This window comes from Orussus abietinus, unplaced genomic scaffold (assembly GCF_000612105.2).
Source record: "Orussus abietinus isolate OABI.00-Male unplaced genomic scaffold, Oabi_2.0 scaffold28, whole genome shotgun sequence".
Classification (NCBI taxonomy): domain Eukaryota; kingdom Metazoa; phylum Arthropoda; class Insecta; order Hymenoptera; family Orussidae; genus Orussus; species Orussus abietinus.
In genome coordinates this window covers 196,667-214,348 of record NW_019394431.1, presented here as the reverse complement: position 1 = coordinate 214,348, position 17,682 = coordinate 196,667, and the positions used below count along the sequence as shown (strand labels likewise).

Below are 17,682 nucleotides of genomic sequence, written 5' to 3'. Positions count from 1 at the left end.
GATCGATCTTACCTTTGGCTCATGCTAATTACAGTAATTACGGTATTTATGCTTGAGGAAGGAAATTTACTAATTTCGCGATAGGAGGGAAGGAGATACCAGAAAATCGATACATAGCGAAGAGATGCGATCGAGCTTAACCGCTGTTCACGCTAATCATAGTAATTACTACATATATGCTTATTTAGCGGTAAATGCGAGCAAGAATAATGTTTACACAATAACGATCGTTTCGCTTCTCCAGTTTTTTTTTTTCCAGCGAATTCAGGTTTTCAACCTGGTGGGGCAACCTTGCCCTAGTTCTCGCAAATTAACCCGTGGGACCAACTTTGGATGAATCACCGCAGAATCGAAAGGGCCAGCTCTTTGTACGCTTATTGTAATGCCTGTAATTCCGAAGTAAAACGAGCACTGCGAACCGGTCGAAGGTTCCAGGAACCGCAATGCACGTCGTCGTACTTCTGCAACCAGTGGTCGTCACAAAAGAAATAATTATCTACATTATACGATGCAAAAGCCGGTCAATTGTCGATCTTAAAACTGGTTACTCGTCGAGCGGGAAAAAAGGAACGCGGAATAAAATACGTACCTTACACGGTTAATAGTTTTAGACCGAGTTGTTCCTTCGGAAATCAGTGAAAACGATTTCCTTCTTTGATAGCGCATTGCCTTTGATTTCATATGATAAAGAACAATGCGATTCGGTAACAAGACACGGTCGACCTTATAATTGTGACAGTGTTTCGGTAATCTTAAACGATTTCCAGCTAATTTCCACATGATTACGTTTCCTGAGTGAATATCCCCTCGAGTTAGACATGAGCCTATATTTCTTTCGAAAAAGGCTGAACGCTCTTCCCGGTCCTTTACTTTCTAAATATGACGTTACTTTAAAAATATATTCAATTTAGTGGACACTTATGCACGAGGACGATGAAATATCGAATATCAAGTTGACACGGGCATTCTCGGTGAAAAAAAGAAAGGACACCTCGTTAGCCGTGAATTATGCCCACAAATGTAATTCGGAAACGCTGCGAGAGAGCGATTGTAAAATGCAAATGAGGACACGAATACACGCCCGTGAAATTGCGTAAGGGCGATCTGGATCATTTTGCGGCCCGAAAAAATGTCGACTTCTCCAACTAGGCCGATCCATTCCGGCTGAAAGCCTGTTTCCACTAGGCGATCCTTGCATAATCTCGAATCAGTTTCTCCGATATTCTTCCATTTTTATTAATACAGGAATAAACTTTAAGGGCGAGCGGAGCATCGATGAAGGTTTAACAAGAAATGGGAAGGCTACAAGGCTGTTAAATTTATCCATAAAGATAATTTTTATGAAGGTAACGCACCAAGCAGTAAAACTACCCGCTTGTTCATAAATAATTAGTACATAATGCATAACTATAAATAAAGTCATCTTTGACCTTTTTTCTAAAATTAATTTACAAAATTTCAAATTCTGGAACATGGTCCTAGTTATCGTGAAAAGTTACGCTGTTACCGTGAATCGTCTTCGGTGGCGGGAAGTGCTGGGTGAAAATAATTTTTTGAGAACGAATGACTTAACTTTTGCGCGCCAAAGTACATACATAAGAGTACGTCATGTTTTTTAAACACGTGAAAGCATTCATTGCTCAGTCGCTGGAGGAAACCGACCACGACGGAACCCAAGTTAGGAGAAAAAAAAAAGTTCAATGGTAATCCCTCGCCCTCACGCCCCACTTATTACGGAGTAAAGTCGCGGTGACATCCATAAAACATATGTCAATGGAGGCATTTGTCTACAAACTTCGATCGCATTATACATTTTGGGGATATTAAAGAGCTTATTAAATAATACATAGTCATTGTAAGAAAGATTTACATCGAGGATACGGTTGCACGAATGACACGAAGCAACGAAGGTCAAGCGCATGAAGTTTAAATACTCTTACAGTGACAGGGTCGATTGGGATTGCGCAACGAGATTGCAGAAAATTAGCAATCGGTATCTCGAGCGAAAAAAAGGTCCCCGAGGTTTCGTAACGAGTTAAGGAAAGACGGGTTATTAAGCGGTGAAAAGAGATTGGGCGTACTCCCCTTCGGAGATTGGTAACCCAGACCTTCGCCGGCCGAATCTTTACCTCCAGCCTCGGAGTTACATTGTCCGCCTCTATGGCCGTCGTCTGTCCCTCTTTCTTCCTCCCACCCCGTTCCTATCCTCGCTTTCTCTCTTTCTCTCCTGTCAAATTAGAGACCTCACCCGAGAGGACCGGTCAGTGACGAAATTCGGTGGCACGGCAGCCCCTCGGTTTTTTCGGTATATAAACCAGACCGTGAAACTTCGATCATTGTCATATCTTCTCGACTCGCAGTCGTGAGCACATCGAAACCCGATTCAAAAATGTTCAAGGTACGGTATACGACAAACATATTTACTAAAAATCATTACCATCATTCAAAGTGACCAAACGTCTAATTTACCTCTAATCCAAGATTACAAACCCAGTTCCCGCGTCCGCAAAGGCAGCACTCGCACAAAAAATACTACCCTATTTATACCCTAAAATAGATCACTTAGTCTACAAGGGACATTGAATTTACTCGAATTTACCAGAATGATTTGAATTTATAGTACATTGGTATCGTGTCACGTAATAGTACAAGTCATTGGTGAAATTAATTTTCCCCTCTGCTCATGCCATAATAGACCATGTAACGCCCATATGATCGACTTCCCGGGTCCCGACTACCTGCAATGAAACGACAAATTAGGCAGATGTAGATGTTTAGAAGTTAATAACACTATATTACAAAATTCCAGTTCGTAGCCCTCAGCGCCCTCTTGGCCGTGGCGAGAGCCGGCCACCTTCTGTCCGCCGCCCCGGCAGTGGCCTACAGCGCGGCTCCGGCCGTGTCCCACGTGACCTATGCCGCTGCAGCCCCGGCCCACGTGACCTACGCAGCTGCGGCTGCGCCCGCATACGGCTACGCCGCCGCGCCTGCCTACAGCTACGCAGCTGCTCCCGTAGCCATCCACGCACCCGCCGTCGGCTCCTCCCACCAGAGCACGGTGCGCTCCCTTGACGGAAACGCGGCCGTCTCCCACTACAGCAAAGCCGTCGACACAGCCTTCTCTAGCGTGCGCAAAGTGGACACGCGCATCACCAACGACGCCAAGTACTACGCGCCCGCCCTGACCTACGCCGCTGCCGCGCCCGCTCTGACCTACGCCTCTGCCGCACCCATCGTCAAGGCCGCGCCCGCATATACCTACGCCGCTGGACCCGCATACAGCTACGCAGCTGGACCCGTCGTCAAGGCCGCGCCCGCCCTGAGCTACTCCGCTGCACCTGCCCTCAGCTACGCCGCCTCCGCGCCGGCATATACCTACGCCGCAGCTGCCCCCGTAGTTAAGGCCGCGCCCGCATACACCTACGCCGCTGCGCCCGCATACAGCTATGCGGCTGCGCCCGTCGTCAAGGCCGCGCCCGCATACACCTATGCCGCTGCCACCCCCATCGTCAAGGCCGCACCCGCCCTGGCCTACGCGCATGCAGCCCCCGCCGCAGTCGTCTCCCACGCTTCCTTCAGTGGAATCGGTGCTTCCTACAGCTGGTAAACGTATGGACCGACCTCTTGGAACTTCCCCGCTCACGATTTTCCGTAAAAACCACACCCACAATATGTAACGTTACCAATCCCTGGTGAGTTTTCTCAGTCGGCATTCGATGCAGTTAAGATAATTCCTGAAATTCGCGTTTATTTTCGTCTTTTTCATGTTTTTCATTCTTATTGGTTTTTTTGGAAAATGGTGAGCAAGATGCTGTAACTGATCCCGTCGCCGGGACCGTGCTATGTATTATTGGTAGTGCGGTTCCGCCCGTCTTGGTTTACGTGAATGTGCTTAGAGTCGCACCCGGTACCGCTCCCGTAGCTGTAACTGCAGCGCGTCGTATCACTGAAAGACTCGTTACTTCTGGTGTACACCCTGAAGACGACAGATCCGATAATCTGGAGATTCACCCGAATGCCTAGTTTACTCGATTCCATGTTCCACGTGGGAACGTGAATTGACTTGTAAACCCAGATAGTAACCAGTCTTTGATTTCACTAAGATCATCGGCCCGAAGCTGAGAGCCGGGCTGGAACATTTTTGGAAGGACCTCTCACGTGCTTACAACTGTAACGATATTATTCTATTTATGTGTACATAAAATATAATATTGTTTGCAAAATAATACGGCGTTGTTCTTCCTGATACCTCGTAGCTGTAAGGAGATAACGACAATACAGTGGTAATCCATGCAACAGCAGGCTTACCCTACAAGTCGTATATTTCGAAACAAACTTTTGGAAACTCGGGCGACTTTTGACTCGACTCATACGGCATTGCGTAACTCGGGAGAGGTTTACCTACTCTCGATTTACCATCCAGATACGAGCACGCGCGAATCGTAAATGCGTGGATACTTTTATGTCGGGCGTGGTCGGAGGGCACCCTGCCCATGACTTACTTTCACCCAGCCCCCTAAGGGGTTCTCGCAAAAAAGAAAAGAAAAAAGAAAAAAAAATCGCTAACCTTCGAATCTCGCCCGTTTCGCGTGAAATCCAACTCCCGAGGGACGGGGAAGATTTTACCTTGGCCGACTCAACGAGCACGTTCTCCAAAAGGGACAAAATCGCAGTTTCTCGCGAACAATGATCCACTTTTTTCTCCACATTAAGAAGTGAAAGTATATCATTCCGACTTATAAGCAATGAGAGTATAAACGGCCGGTAATCTTAGCAAATGAAAATTGATGGACCATTATTTGGTGGATGACAGGAAAAACTGAGAAGAGATCTCCTTATGCGTTGAGACTTTCCCAGCACGGTTTCTTGATAATAAATCCATCCGCTGGTTAGAACTCGATAGAAATTTCTTTAGTTATGGAGTATCGGTAAACCGAAAGTGAGCAACCCGTTACGAAGAAATTAGGTAAAGAACGACTCCACTAGTTTTATCAATGTATCAGGTATATGGTTTATTCTTCTAATCGAGTGTAGATGCGCTACGTGAGAGTGAAAATGGAGGTATGCTGATGAATTCGGATCGACGGTATTAGTAAAACATATCGTGATACGTCCATTCCGTGAAATCCACGCGATAGATCTTAGTGTCTAGTTTAAATATCGGATAAATTAGATTAACGACTAAATCGCGTTCGAGTCAGCCGAGGCTACCTTTACGTACACTAAATCGCTCGAATGAACCAGGTACAAGTTTCCATTTTGCACTTCGACTCTTAGATTCATTACAACTTGCCCAACGCCTGGGAGCGCGTCAACGTATTGTTATAACATTCGAAATATCATCAAGTCGAGGTATCAGCGTTTTCAATAACTTAAGTGTTTCCCAACATTACGGCCGACGGAATTCCATGATAAATTGATCCAAGAGAAAGAGAGAAAAAAAAAAAGAAGAGCAATTCAGACATATTTATCGACTGTAGTTCCTCCCGCCGGCTGAGTGTTTTGTTTTTCTTCGCACCTTTAACGCATTTTACTTCGGGACTGCTAAATTAACACTCCTACCACCAACACTTGTACAAAACAAAGGGTGTATGATAATCAAGACCCTCGCCGCCACTAGCAGCGTGAAACGAGCGAAGCGGTCGTCTAGACCTTGCCTCCAAAGATGGTTCACAACGGTTATAAATAATATTAGTGATCTAAGTTTCTATCCCTTGTTAACCAAACTGAAGGAAGTTGGTACGTGTAATAATAAACGAATGAATGTCAAAAGTGTAGAATTATCGACTAGATCGCACGTGACAAAGGTGACATCGCGTGCGACCGAAGTTGCAAATGATGAAGAGTGCGCACGATGACTTCTCCATGAATGAATAAACGACGCGTCATCAACGACAATGCAGTGAGACACTTGAATGAGAAGTTGGACAATGTGTTTCGAAATACTATATAAAAGATATGACGTTTCTTTAAAAATCGACCTCCTTCTTTCGCTTCCCGCAGCGTGCCCTACTTCCTCGTGGCTGCTAAATTTCGAATCTTCGGTATTGCTTGATTGAGTAATTGGAGAGGCATCGTCCCAAAGTCGGCGTCGATTTAGATTTCTGGTTTCCCCCAAGTTGCCGGTACTTGAATCCACGACAAGTCCCCACAACAGACATCAGTGATGGATTAAAACGACGAAGAAACGGAGGAAATGCATATGGCGCATCCGGACCAGTCCAAACCGAACTTGAGAATCCTCGTCAATCGCCATCAAGTGGTCAACGTAAAAGTGAATAAGTTAAATAATAAACGGGCGACTTCGGAACGATGCGCGTTCTCGCGATTTAAACCAGGAGTCGAAGAGCTGCATCCCCCGAGCTCGAAAAATGTAGGTTAGGAAACATCAACGGAGAGTGGTCCCCTTCCTCGGTGTCCTGGCGTTTTGGACCCAAGATTCTTGCGATTACGGCACGCCATACAGTTAATTCTCGGCTGGGGGACGTGGAGGACCCTCCGGTTTACATGGAAGTCGGGGACCAGAAGTTCATCTCCCTCAATTCCGATGGCTTGACCTGCAAAACGTTGGTGAAGGCCGGCACCTTCTCCGGGGCCTTCTCGTCCTTCTCGATGAACAACAGACTCTGCGAGGAGATGGACTTCTTTCGGCTGAGCTTCTTCGGCGCGACGATCTCCGGGCTTGGCTCTTCCTCTTCGTCGATTTTTGTTGTTACCATCTCCCTGGACTGGCCCAGAAGACCGCCCAAAATCCAGCCGCTCTGGTACTTCTCGCGATCCGGGATGAAAGCTCCGGTGAAGTACCGATTGGAGTAGGCCTTCCTGCGTGACTTGGGGGAGCTGTCCGGCGTGCTCATCGGCGACGTCAACGGTGTCACCGGCAAAGACTTGCTGCCCTTCTTTGGAATCTCCTCGGCGTGTTCCGAGGAGGTCAGCTTGCTGTTTTTACCGGACATCATCTGATTTGCCACGTGGACGATCGACTTGCCGCATAAGGCCGGCTCACCGTGGAAACCGTCATCCGTTCCCTGAGACTTCGCCTTGACTTTGCCCGCTACCACAACTTTAGGAGGCTTCACCTCGATAACTGAAACACGAAAAAGGAACGTTAAAGATATCAGATAAAATATTACAACCTAAGGAAATATTCCCCAGAGTTATCCAACGGGAAGTTTTTACGATTGCGGATCACTTGCGCGTATCGTCAAAATTCCACCCTGATTGGGTGTCTCCCCAAGAATCGAATCTCGGAAACGTCCCAATCGCGTTACAAAGACGTACCATAATCGACAATCGCTGCTGTCACGATCGCAGTTTCCGACAGGATCCAAAGTACCGTCTCACATCCGTGGGTACAGAACTTCGCAGCGTGCAGCAACATGGCGCTTCGCGTTTTACAATCGTCCGAACACGGTACAAACTTTTTTTTTCCGCCAGTACTTAGATTAATAACGACATTGTTTAACGTTAAGGGCGCTCAAAAGCGTCGCGACGAATACTGTTATAAAAAAGTCCACGGCGTGTCGCAGAAAAAAAAACTAGTTAAAAATAAATACTATCTACACAATAAATCTTCAGTCTTTCGGAGCTCACTAAACGGGAATCTTCGGGCATGCGAAGATTTACACGAGAGTATAGTCTTTACTTTGTCGCGAACTAAGATCTCTGTACACGTCCCAGGCCATAGCCAGCTCGAGCAGCTCGCTCTCCGCGTCTGATAATGAGGTAAAGAGTCAGGGTCTTCGTAATTTATATACCGTGCGCTATGGATAACAAGGAAGATAGCCGGTTGGGTGTGATAAAGCTCGGCCAATAGGAATTGAGCATTGACGGGCCCTCTTAGCCAGTCCATTTGTAAACTTGTGTCCGGTCGAAGAGAATCACATGTCATACCAGCAGATGTCATCAATAAGTCCGCTTTACAAAGCGGTCTATTTCCACCTAGAGATCCCATTCCGAGTAGTTTACCGAGCGGCGAATGACCACTGAATTTGGTTATCTCACTTATAAAGATGATAATTGATACTGAGTCAGCCCTGACCGGTTGGCTTAATGCAGGACCTTGTTATCGAACGGCAGAATCGGCTAGCATGAAAAATTCTTACCTCTTATCGATACATCGCGTTAACACCGTTACCGAATCTTACAAAAATAAATGAATGACGCTACCTCTTTTCCATTCTACGGTTCTAAAGTTCAACCAAGAGGACGGCTTTTTTCCCTGTTTATCGACCGCACTAGAGCGAAGTGGTGAAATCGGCGGCCACAGCAAAAACGTGACAAAACTGATACCGAGCCAGCTGTGACCGGTCGAGCAAGAGCATTATTCGTTATCGTCGCCGACCAGCGGAATTATCGTCGGTTTGACGTTCTAAAATGAGAAGCCCGCCCATAAACAAGAGTATTGTTGCCAATGAGCCTTAACCCCGTGATCGGCATTCTGAATTAACCCGCGTCGATTCGAGAAAGAGCTGGACAGCGATGCACGCCGTCTCCCGTTTGGATAGCAGTAAAAATGTTCGAGTTATCGGTCGTCCATGGTCTGACTGAAATTTTCCGCATGACCAACACGTGACGACCTATCTCCGAAATTCGGGCGCTCGCATGACTCTTGATCTCCTAACCAGATTTATCCGACAATCGGTGACCTGTGATTGGATTTATCCGGCACGTGTACCTACACCGATACGACGCTACGAGACCGAGAATAGCTCGATTCTAGGTGCTGTATCGAGTAGGAAATCTTGTTCGTCGCTACTGGTCGAACCAGATGGTGAAGTTGCAAATAGTTCGCCTTATCGCCGTCGATAAGGGCAGACTCACATTGCGAACCCTTGTTGGCGTCCGGGATAAACGGCTGGCAGGGCAGAGGATGTTTGCTGAAGTCGATCTCCTTCGCCGCCTTGATGTCGGAGACGGTTTTCTGGTGTTGGGCCACTTGACTGGTTATCGAGACGCTGCTGTTGTTCTCGTTCAGCGCTTTGTCAACAGACCTGAATGTTTGCTGGGTCGAGGAAGCGGTTTGATGTTGTTTTGTTTGCCGCAGGTACACGAAACTGTCGTCGTAAGATGGCGGGCTGAAGGTGCTCTCGTCGAAGTCGAACCTGTAAATCATACGACAATATAATAAACTTCCAGCACAAACAGTCGAAGAAGCGAACCTCTTAGAAATATCTACAAACGGCAAGAAAAGTCATGAAAAACTACCGGGTCTGGAAAACAGCCTTACTATCGAGCTCACAACCGAGCCGGGGAATTAAATTTAACTCAAACTTGGAATAACACCATCTTCACAACAGTGTCATTAACAATCGCCGACATATCATTAGATGAGCAGTCACGTCCCTGATTACTCGAGGCGAGGCACTTGCGAATCCTACGGCCTATCGATACAGAGATTTGTGGACGCTAACAGCTTGTTTACAAATTTTATCGAAATTATCCCTCTTGATTTGTTCCCAACTCTTTAAGTCAAGCAAAGACAGCAGTCGTCGACATTTTCATTTACTCTCATAATCGAATTTAAGCCTAGCTTCGATGCTTCCAGAAGCCTTCTGTCATGTTAATTCTAAATCTTATCTAACTGGGCCGCCATCTTTTCAATCTCTCCATCTTTCTGTACAAGATACAAAACCAACGAGCGCCTTAACTTAGAACTAGTAATAAACTTATTAGCAATAAAATACGTTTTATTTCTTGCCGTAGCCCACTTTTATCAAGTAACAGCTATGTAAAATATTCCTCTAAATACTCTCCCCAATTTTCTAGCCGAAACATATTTACCAGAAGTAAAATTCTGGCATACCGAAGAAGCTTCCTTGGAACAAATCGATGTCGTCGGTGCAAATGCTGCAGAACTACTGCACGAGATTCCGGTGGTCCCGTTTTATTGGCAGCAGCTTTGCCTTCGCAATTCGCGTATACCAGAGTTTGAACAAATTTTTGAATTAATAAGAAAATGGTCAGGCTCTGAAGACGACCACTGGACCCAAGACTCAATGACAAACGTAGTTTCTATGCCAAGGTTGCGAGTTAGACGGGGAAAAAAAAAAAATACACGGTTGAGAGAATATACTTGCACCTTGGTGATGACCTCGGATCAAGTATAGCACATAATGGGGTACAATTTCAATGTCAACTCGAATAGCAAGTCGATAACTTTGCCACTAATTTATTGCTCGTTAAACGACACAAAGTATCAAATAGGCACTAATCGCACTAAAGCAAATTCGAAACAACTCGGATCGTTATCAATACCGCCTCGTTTCATTGGAAAGCAGTCGTTACGATAACACCGGTGAACCTTGACAGAGAAGAACATCGCTCTTCTAGATTTCGCAATTTCGTTCAATACAGTGTTCACAATTAGAATAGAACCATCTACTTTCATCGGAGAACCGCAAAATATACACTTGTATAAAAAAGAAAAAGTATTAACACCGTGGAAGTACCTACTTAACAGTACGGATTTTCCATAAAATGAGGAAATCGTAGAGATTGAAGACGTAATACACGTCAGGTCTTCAATGGGATTTAATTCTAATCCCGGGGTGACTTTGCTCCTCGCTCCTCGGACTATTTTTTTTTACACTTAAGACTGCCGTTAATTCAATAAGTCTAGTCTTAGGACTGTGTTCAGAAATGGCCGTGTGAAAATAACGGGTGTCACTACTGTCGTCAGCTCTGAGAACCTAAAAATACAGGTCCCGTGATTTCTCCGCAAGCCAAGTCCGACACGCAGAAAATACACGCGCCTCTTAGACTACACACGAATACATACATATCTAACCTTTATTAGACTTTCAAAAAGTTCATTCCACGTCACTTTACAATTCATAAATGTGCAATCTGTAATATGATATTTGAGCCCATTAAAGTTAACGTAACCCTCGGTAATATTCAAATCTAGGTACCGAGGTAGAGTTAATACCTAAGAAAACGATTCCGTAACGAAGAATCGGAGAAACAGTCATTGGCGATTCTAATGTATGCAGAGAGATGCATCAATTACCATCCCATTGAGTAATATTACGTCAGAATTATTCCAGAAAACTTTCCGTTTTTCTTAATACACATTAATTAATTACAAATATCAACCTTCAGACGTGTAGTGATTTACTTGAAGTAACGATACGCGTGCATTTCTTACACGTTAGTATTGTGATTATCTATACCGGGATTCCCGGAGGAGACTCGGGAAAATTTTCCTGAGATTCCTGGAGGAAACCCAGGAGACAGTTTTCCCCTTCTTGATAATATATACAAATAAATATTCCGCAGCGGAAGTTCTGCCAACTCTCGTGAATTCCGCCGACCTTTACTGGTAGCCATTAATGAACGGCAGTTCACGCTTCGTCCAGTGCGTCCAATTCCGGCTAATTAGTAGTGTTGAAACTCGAAGGTTGTTTGAACGAGGCCTAAACGAGGCACGGTAACGATACCGAGCCACGGAAAATTCTTTGGCGGAAATTTACCGACATTAGAGGGGAAAGGTGGCGGCAGAGATTACTCCAAGATTATTCCACGGCTCGGAGACTTCGTGGCACATATTGAGTCAGATTGGATTATTTCGAGGAGGGAGGTTCAATTTCTCCCAGAATTTTCCTAATGCCAAAATTTCCATCGAACGAGATTGCATTTATTCTACACGCGAATACAATGTTAAAAAAAAAAAAACAGCTGAGTACAATTAACGCCTATAGAAATCGCTCGCATGATCACCTTCGGATACGTCCTATAAAAGCGGATTGTACGGAATAAAGTCAACATGAAGTTACTGAATAAAATCATGATAATCTCAGGTTAAACGGTAAAATAAATCAAGCCGTTGGAATACATTTTAGAACCATGAACTGAGCTACTGTTGAAGCCAACGGGAACGAGAAAACGATAGAGCAGTCTGGCTACAAAAAAAAAAAAATAATAAAATATCAAGTTGCATCCCGCGTGATAACACCGCATCTTGCAGTTAGCAACGAAGGTTCCCGTGGACAAGAGTCATGACTCACGAGTCACGAGTCACAAGTCACGTGTCACGATCATCATATGTCCGACAAGATTGAGACATCCCGACCGAACATGCCGATGACCCAATCTTGGGCATATCTGGAGTGCTGCGGGCGATTTAATTAGGCTAATTAATTCAAACTCAATTCTTCTTCGGCCCGATTATTGACAAACAAAGAGGCGAGTGAGGTTACGAAGTAGTTCTGCCCAAACAGGGTTGTTTCTCCGAAATCCGAAGAAAGAGGAAAAGTGCATACCTCGTATCCATTTTGGTCTTCATCCACTGTGGCAGAGATATGCCTCCGTTGAGAGACATATCTTGCGGCCTGGAAGACCCCATTCTCGTGCCCGCCACTTCTCAACAGGTTCCTCCTCAGGTGTTCCCTTCTCTTCTTTTCCGGAGGATACGTTAGAGTTGTTGGTCAATTTTTAATAATTCCAGACGGTCGTCTCCTCTCTTCTTGTCGGGCTTGCTTGTGCTTATGGACGCGATGAGACTCTTCGGCTATTTGTAGTTAATAGTTTTGTGTTACCAAACACATTGACCAAGCGACTAGACGACTTCTTCGAATCTAGGAATATATGGTCGTATATCCTTGTACTACGGGACCTCGCTCATGGATTAACTCCCGAAAGCTCGAAATCGATTCCGCGCCTTCTAGGAGTTCGACCTCAACACCATTCTACTGATCTGAAAGACACAATGTACAAAAATTAAACCATGAATTGCACGGACAACAGCGATAAAAAGTCATGCACGAAAAAAATAAAGAAAGAAATTGACTTCCTGAGTCATAGTCGACTGTCATTCAAAGGGACGAATCGAATACCGCGGACATAAATTCGCGAGTAATTTAACTTTCGCCCTTCCGGTGAAATCTGCATTATAAATGACTACATAAATGCTAGAACAAATGACTTGAAATTCGTCCCGGGATTTTCATCATCTTCCGTATGCTATCGCTGCGGTGGCTAAAATAAACAAAAAAAAAATCACGGTCTCCATATCTCCGTTTTTTCGATACTTCAGAGTCCAGAGTTCTGGAGCACTAGTGCACACAACTGCAATGACCTATTTAAATAAGTATCACTATGATAAAGGCCGATTAAAGATGCGTGCAATATCGGCGCGGGAGAAAATGTGAAAATTTCCTCAAATCAGCTGTTACCGTTCCCTCGATGTAAACACAAGTAATTAATTGCCCATCGACCGGGAATTCATTTTTGAGTACGTCCACCGTTCATTTCCATTGTTTACCGACTCATTCGCAGGACTCGGGTAGTTGCTAATGCACGGCATTTAAATATAAAGAAAAACGGGAGTATATTAAAACGCGCGTTCAACGGCTTGAACATACTTTTGCCATCTCGTAGAGTCAACGCCACAAGACACGATACGATACACGACACGACGGTTCGTCCAAAGTCGAAAGACGATACCATTGTTCAACCCAGCGGGTTAAACATTGTTCCACACACGTACCGTGCAAATCCCTACCACTTGGAGTGCGGTCAGCGACCGATATTATCGGCTTAAAAAATTGAGCTCCTTTCGAGCTCTCTCAATACTTAACAATACCCGTTATACGATACCCCTGACGCGTATAAACGCTCAAGGAAGCATAAAAGTTCTTCACAAACACGATTTAAAGCGAGACAAAAGGACATTTTTTGTCACTGAAACCCGGACGAAATAAAAAAACCCCTCTTTTTTCCCCATTCTCACGGTTTCATTATCCAAGCGAACGGATCGATGGTCGGCGAAACAAAAAAAAAATGAATTGGATGAAAAATAGACACAAAGCGGTAACCTCGCTCGGAGTACAATGCACTTGACCGCTAAATGTTTCAAGTGCGGTACGCGAGGTCGCATGTGCCAGCCTTGAACATGTATGTACGTACGTTAAGTCAAGTATGGCGGCTTATCCGCGTGACGTAAGTGCAGGGCAATTAACGGTATTAGCCGGGTATATAACGTAACGAAAGTAGATTACCGACAGCACACCCATCGGATCTGAATTTCTTACTGGTCCCTGGCTTGTCTAATCGGGAAATTCTCTCCATACCTCCGCCGCCCTCCTGCCCTCCCTTATCACTGTTATTTGCTTCGCGAATTGATAAGGGAGGAGTTGACGGCTGCTTGACGAGCGAGACGACCTCTCTACTTTTGAATTCGTGACACGCCCTCACGGGACCACGGATGCGATCACGAGTGATAAGTCAGGATAAAATTGCATCCGCTGATAACGAATTTGCCTAAAAATCTTGCGAGTGTCGCGGAGTATAATGTTTAAGAACGTCACGTTCAACTCGCTAATGACGGTGAATGTAGTATCTAATGTTGTATGTGCAATAGTATATATGTATACCAGGAAATATTTTTCTTGCTAAACGATAGCTACCTTTGCTTTCGATGAACTGACTACGAGGCAGCATTTACATAATCGATCGACGTCATCCACGCCAACGTAACGCGTACAACGCGCAGTAGGAAACAATCCGGGACAAGCGAATGTATATGGTATCTGTACTCTAGATTTCTACAAATAGTGTTACACGAGATGAACAATGACTTTTTATTACGTGTAACAACAACAAATGCGAGATTGGCGGTAGGTAATTCGCGCGAGCATTAATAATAGGTGGATTTTACTCTAGGCAATAATGACAATAAATGCGAGTTTGCCGATAGTAAGTTCACGCAAGTATTGATAACCGTTTAATCTCGCTGTAAACAACAATCCGAGGTAAACGAACGTAGAGTTTGGCCATACTCTAAATTTGTACAAACAGTGCTACACAAATTGAACGCTATAATTTCTCATTTACATGTATAGTGAAAATAAATGCCAGTTTGAGTTCGGTACGTGTACAGTCAATCATTTAATTTCAGAAGAGACACTGTGTCGCCTCTTAACTTTGTATAACATTTGGCATGACGTAATTCATATCGGTTGCCAAAGCAGGAACACTTGCGAAGCACATTATCCCCTTTGACTTTGTTTTGAATCGAGCTCAAAATTGCAGAACGTCGACAGTCCAGTATCCTTGGAGAATGTAAACACAAGTCCTTGGCTACTGCGACCCTCTAGAATCCGGTGCTAAGACGAAGCTATCTGGAGCAGGTCCTACGACTACCATTATCTGTACTCGTTCATTGTTCTTAATCGAACATATTGCCACAGTATGTTAACCAATACAATTTTTAAAATAACCAATGAAGACTTACAAACGAATGAACATTTACTAATCACTTCTCCAGATTCCAACGATAATCTAATTTGCTCATTTTAACTGCTACATAGTACTAATAATCGTTATAACGCTCAAAGAAGTATAAATTATTGAAACGATTAGAAACATCGATTAAAAAAATAATGCGACACGATTTGGAGATTGATGAAAAATATAAGAAAATAAATAAAAATATGATCAAACAAAGTCATAGTAAACACAATAACAAACTTTCTAGAACGCATAAATAATACTTGGCTCGAGTAAACATTAAGTTTGGTGAAGGTTAGTTCGCCCGTTAAATCCTTGACAGCTAAGTAAAAGTGAAACTTTCACGCGTAAGTCGACCGCGCAGGTGTCAGGTACCTAGGCGAAAGGAGCCATTTTGAAATTTTTGCGAATTTATGGGACGCGCTAACGAAAGCGTCTCTAACGACGCGTATTCGTATTGTAGCGGATGTCCGATCATTATCGTCCTATAGCGTCATCGCAGAGAATGGCATTTACGAGATCACGCGACCGACCTTTCGCCAAGCCCACAAACGATGTAATTAACACGGTGAAGGACTCAAACCGTCCGCCAAGTCTTGTGAGAGTTTACCGTTAATCGGCGTTTAACTTGGAGGTTGCGACTTACCCTACTCTTTCGACACGTCGTTGATTCCCTTGTTAGCACTCCCATAATTGCACCGAATTTGAAGCTATCGAAAGGAGCAGCTTCGCAGGAACACAAGCTGCCGACGACCGCAATGGCTGACACCGTAGTATGCAATGTGAGTAGTGCGTCCGTACGCCGCGACACCTGATGAAGATTCCGGAAACCAAAGTTGCAGAGAACAAAGAGTGTCCACAGGAATGAGTTGATAAGTTAGATCCGGTTTGCGTCATGGAACTTCACCGCCTTCCGTGGAGAATTCAGGAAACTTATAAAAATCATGGCACCACCTAGCACACACAAATGGTAGCTGATGCATTCCAGTGGACTAATAAGGAGACGAGGACGGAGCTCCAACGGAATATAGGCCGCCATATTGACTCTGTAACGAAAATGGATTTATAACCCTATAGCACTGCTGATAATTCGCGGTGAATAGTGGGTAACATATCCATCTCTTCCACCTAATCGACGTACGTACTACATAACCCCATTGTTCATGCCCTTCATTTCTAACCTCTTTGCGCGTGTTCCTTAGGTTAGTTACTGAGTTTTAATCTGTTCTAACGTACCAAAGAGTTAGTCTTTGTAACGTATCATCGGTGTTGAAATGTCGAAAATTAGTGATACCGATATCAATGCTGTTGGTCGCATTTTAAACGATAAGACGAAACCACTGAAGGATAGATTTCGTGCATTATTTACACTGAAGAACTTAGGAGGAAACGTAGCAATTGAACAAATTCAAAATTGCTTTAATGACACATCGGCGTTATTAAAACATGAACTTGCGTATTGCCTTGGACAAATGCAAGATCCCTCTGCGATACCTGTTCTCGTGAACGTTCTCAGAGACGATACACAAGAAGCTATGGTTCGACACGAAGCTGGCATGTCATTTTTTTAATTCCTATTTCTATAAATTATGGATTTTACGAAATTTACATTGTAACGTGTTTGTTTAAATAGCTGAAGCACTAGGAGCTATAGGCGTTGACAGTGTGATCCCAATCTTAGAAGAATACAGTCGAGATCCTGTAATTGAAGTCGCTGAAACCTGTCAACTTGCCTTAAACAGACTACAGTGGCTTACAGTTTCTGATGCCAATTTAATTTGTACAAGCAAAAATCCATATGGTACTGTAGATCCTGCTCCACCAACTGAGATACAAGACATTAGTGTTTTGAAGGAAAATCTACTAAATGAGAAGTTACCACTGTTTGATAGATATCGTGCTATGTTTGCATTAAGAAATCTAAGGAATAAAGAAAGCGTACTTGCATTGTCAGAAGGTACATGTTGATTAGCACAAATGTTTCAACATCATGCAACTATTTAATGTACTTATGATAAATGAATTTTAGGTTTACGAGCTGGCAGTGCATTGTTCAAACATGAAGTTGCATTTGTTCTGGGCCAATTACAACATGAAAGTTCTGTGCCATATTTACGAGATTCGCTTGAAGATCCTACTGAAAATGAGATGGTTCGTCATGAATGTGCTGAGGCCTTAGGTGCAATTGCTACTGCAGAATGTTTTGAAATTTTGAGAAAATACCTTAGTGACACTAAACGTGTTGTTCGCGAAAGTTGTATCGTTGCATTAGATATATGTGAACATCAAAATAGTTTGCAATTACAATATGCTGATTCTTTAACAAAGTCATGTGCCTAATTTAAATATATTGAGAAAACATTTGAAAACAAAGTTTTCTTATTGATTTGCTGGAGCATTATTGAAAGTCCTTGTTATTTGTACAACCATTCATTAAATTCTTTGAAATGG

At 43.9% G+C, this 17,682-nt stretch overlaps 3 protein-coding genes across 5 annotated transcripts; 2 read left to right on the top strand and 1 right to left on the bottom strand.

Annotated features, from left to right (window-relative positions):
* Positions 1-1,268: 1,268 nt before the first annotated feature.
* LOC105701184 (larval/pupal cuticle protein H1C) lies at positions 1,269-5,447 on the top strand. Its single transcript, XM_012427688.1, has 2 exons — positions 1,269-2,398; positions 2,810-5,447. The coding sequence occupies exons 1-2, from the start codon at positions 2,390-2,392 to the stop codon at positions 3,605-3,607; spliced, it is 807 nt and encodes a 268-aa protein (XP_012283111.1). The 5' UTR covers positions 1,269-2,389; the 3' UTR covers positions 3,608-5,447.
* On the bottom strand, positions 4,987-16,052 carry LOC105701183. Of its 3 annotated transcripts, none has more exons than XM_012427685.2 (4): positions 15,878-16,052; positions 12,264-12,697; positions 8,824-9,104; positions 4,987-7,087 (listed from the first exon to the last, which is right to left on the bottom strand). In XM_012427685.2, the coding sequence occupies exons 2-4, from the start codon at positions 12,344-12,346 to the stop codon at positions 6,504-6,506; spliced, it is 948 nt and encodes a 315-aa protein (XP_012283108.1). In that variant the 5' UTR covers positions 12,347-12,697; positions 15,878-16,052; the 3' UTR covers positions 4,987-6,503. The 3 variants fall into 3 exon arrangements, with proteins under 3 accessions (XP_012283108.1, XP_012283109.1, XP_012283110.1); XM_012427686.2 differs by lacking the exon at positions 15,878-16,052 and adding an exon at positions 13,909-14,001; XM_012427687.1 differs by lacking the exons at positions 12,264-12,697; positions 15,878-16,052 and adding an exon at positions 9,784-9,818.
* Positions 16,053-16,405: 353 nt separating this feature from the next.
* On the top strand, positions 16,406-17,600 carry LOC105701180 (deoxyhypusine hydroxylase). Its single transcript, XM_012427677.2, has 3 exons — positions 16,406-16,785; positions 16,865-17,188; positions 17,261-17,600. The coding sequence occupies exons 1-3, from the start codon at positions 16,506-16,508 to the stop codon at positions 17,569-17,571; spliced, it is 915 nt and encodes a 304-aa protein (XP_012283100.1). The 5' UTR covers positions 16,406-16,505; the 3' UTR covers positions 17,572-17,600.
* The last annotated feature ends 82 nt before the right edge of the window (positions 17,601-17,682 follow it).

Coding starts and splice junctions, on each gene's coding strand:
- LOC105701183 (XM_012427685.2), bottom strand. CDS start 12,346: ATGGGGTCTTCCAGGCCGCAAGATATGTCTCTCAACGGAGGCATATCT. Junction 9,105..12,263: donor AAGACCAAAATGGATACGAG/GTATGCACTTTT, acceptor TATGATTTACAG/GTTCGACTTCGACGAGAGCA. Junction 7,088..8,823: donor CGCCAACAAGGGTTCGCAAT/GTGAGTCTGCCC, acceptor TTCGTGTTTCAG/TTATCGAGGTGAAGCCTCCT.
- LOC105701180 (XM_012427677.2), top strand. CDS start 16,506: ATGTCGAAAATTAGTGATACCGATATCAATGCTGTTGGTCGCATTTTA. Junction 16,786..16,864: donor TATGGTTCGACACGAAGCTG/GCATGTCATTTT, acceptor TTGTTTAAATAG/CTGAAGCACTAGGAGCTATA. Junction 17,189..17,260: donor CGTACTTGCATTGTCAGAAG/GTACATGTTGAT, acceptor AATGAATTTTAG/GTTTACGAGCTGGCAGTGCA.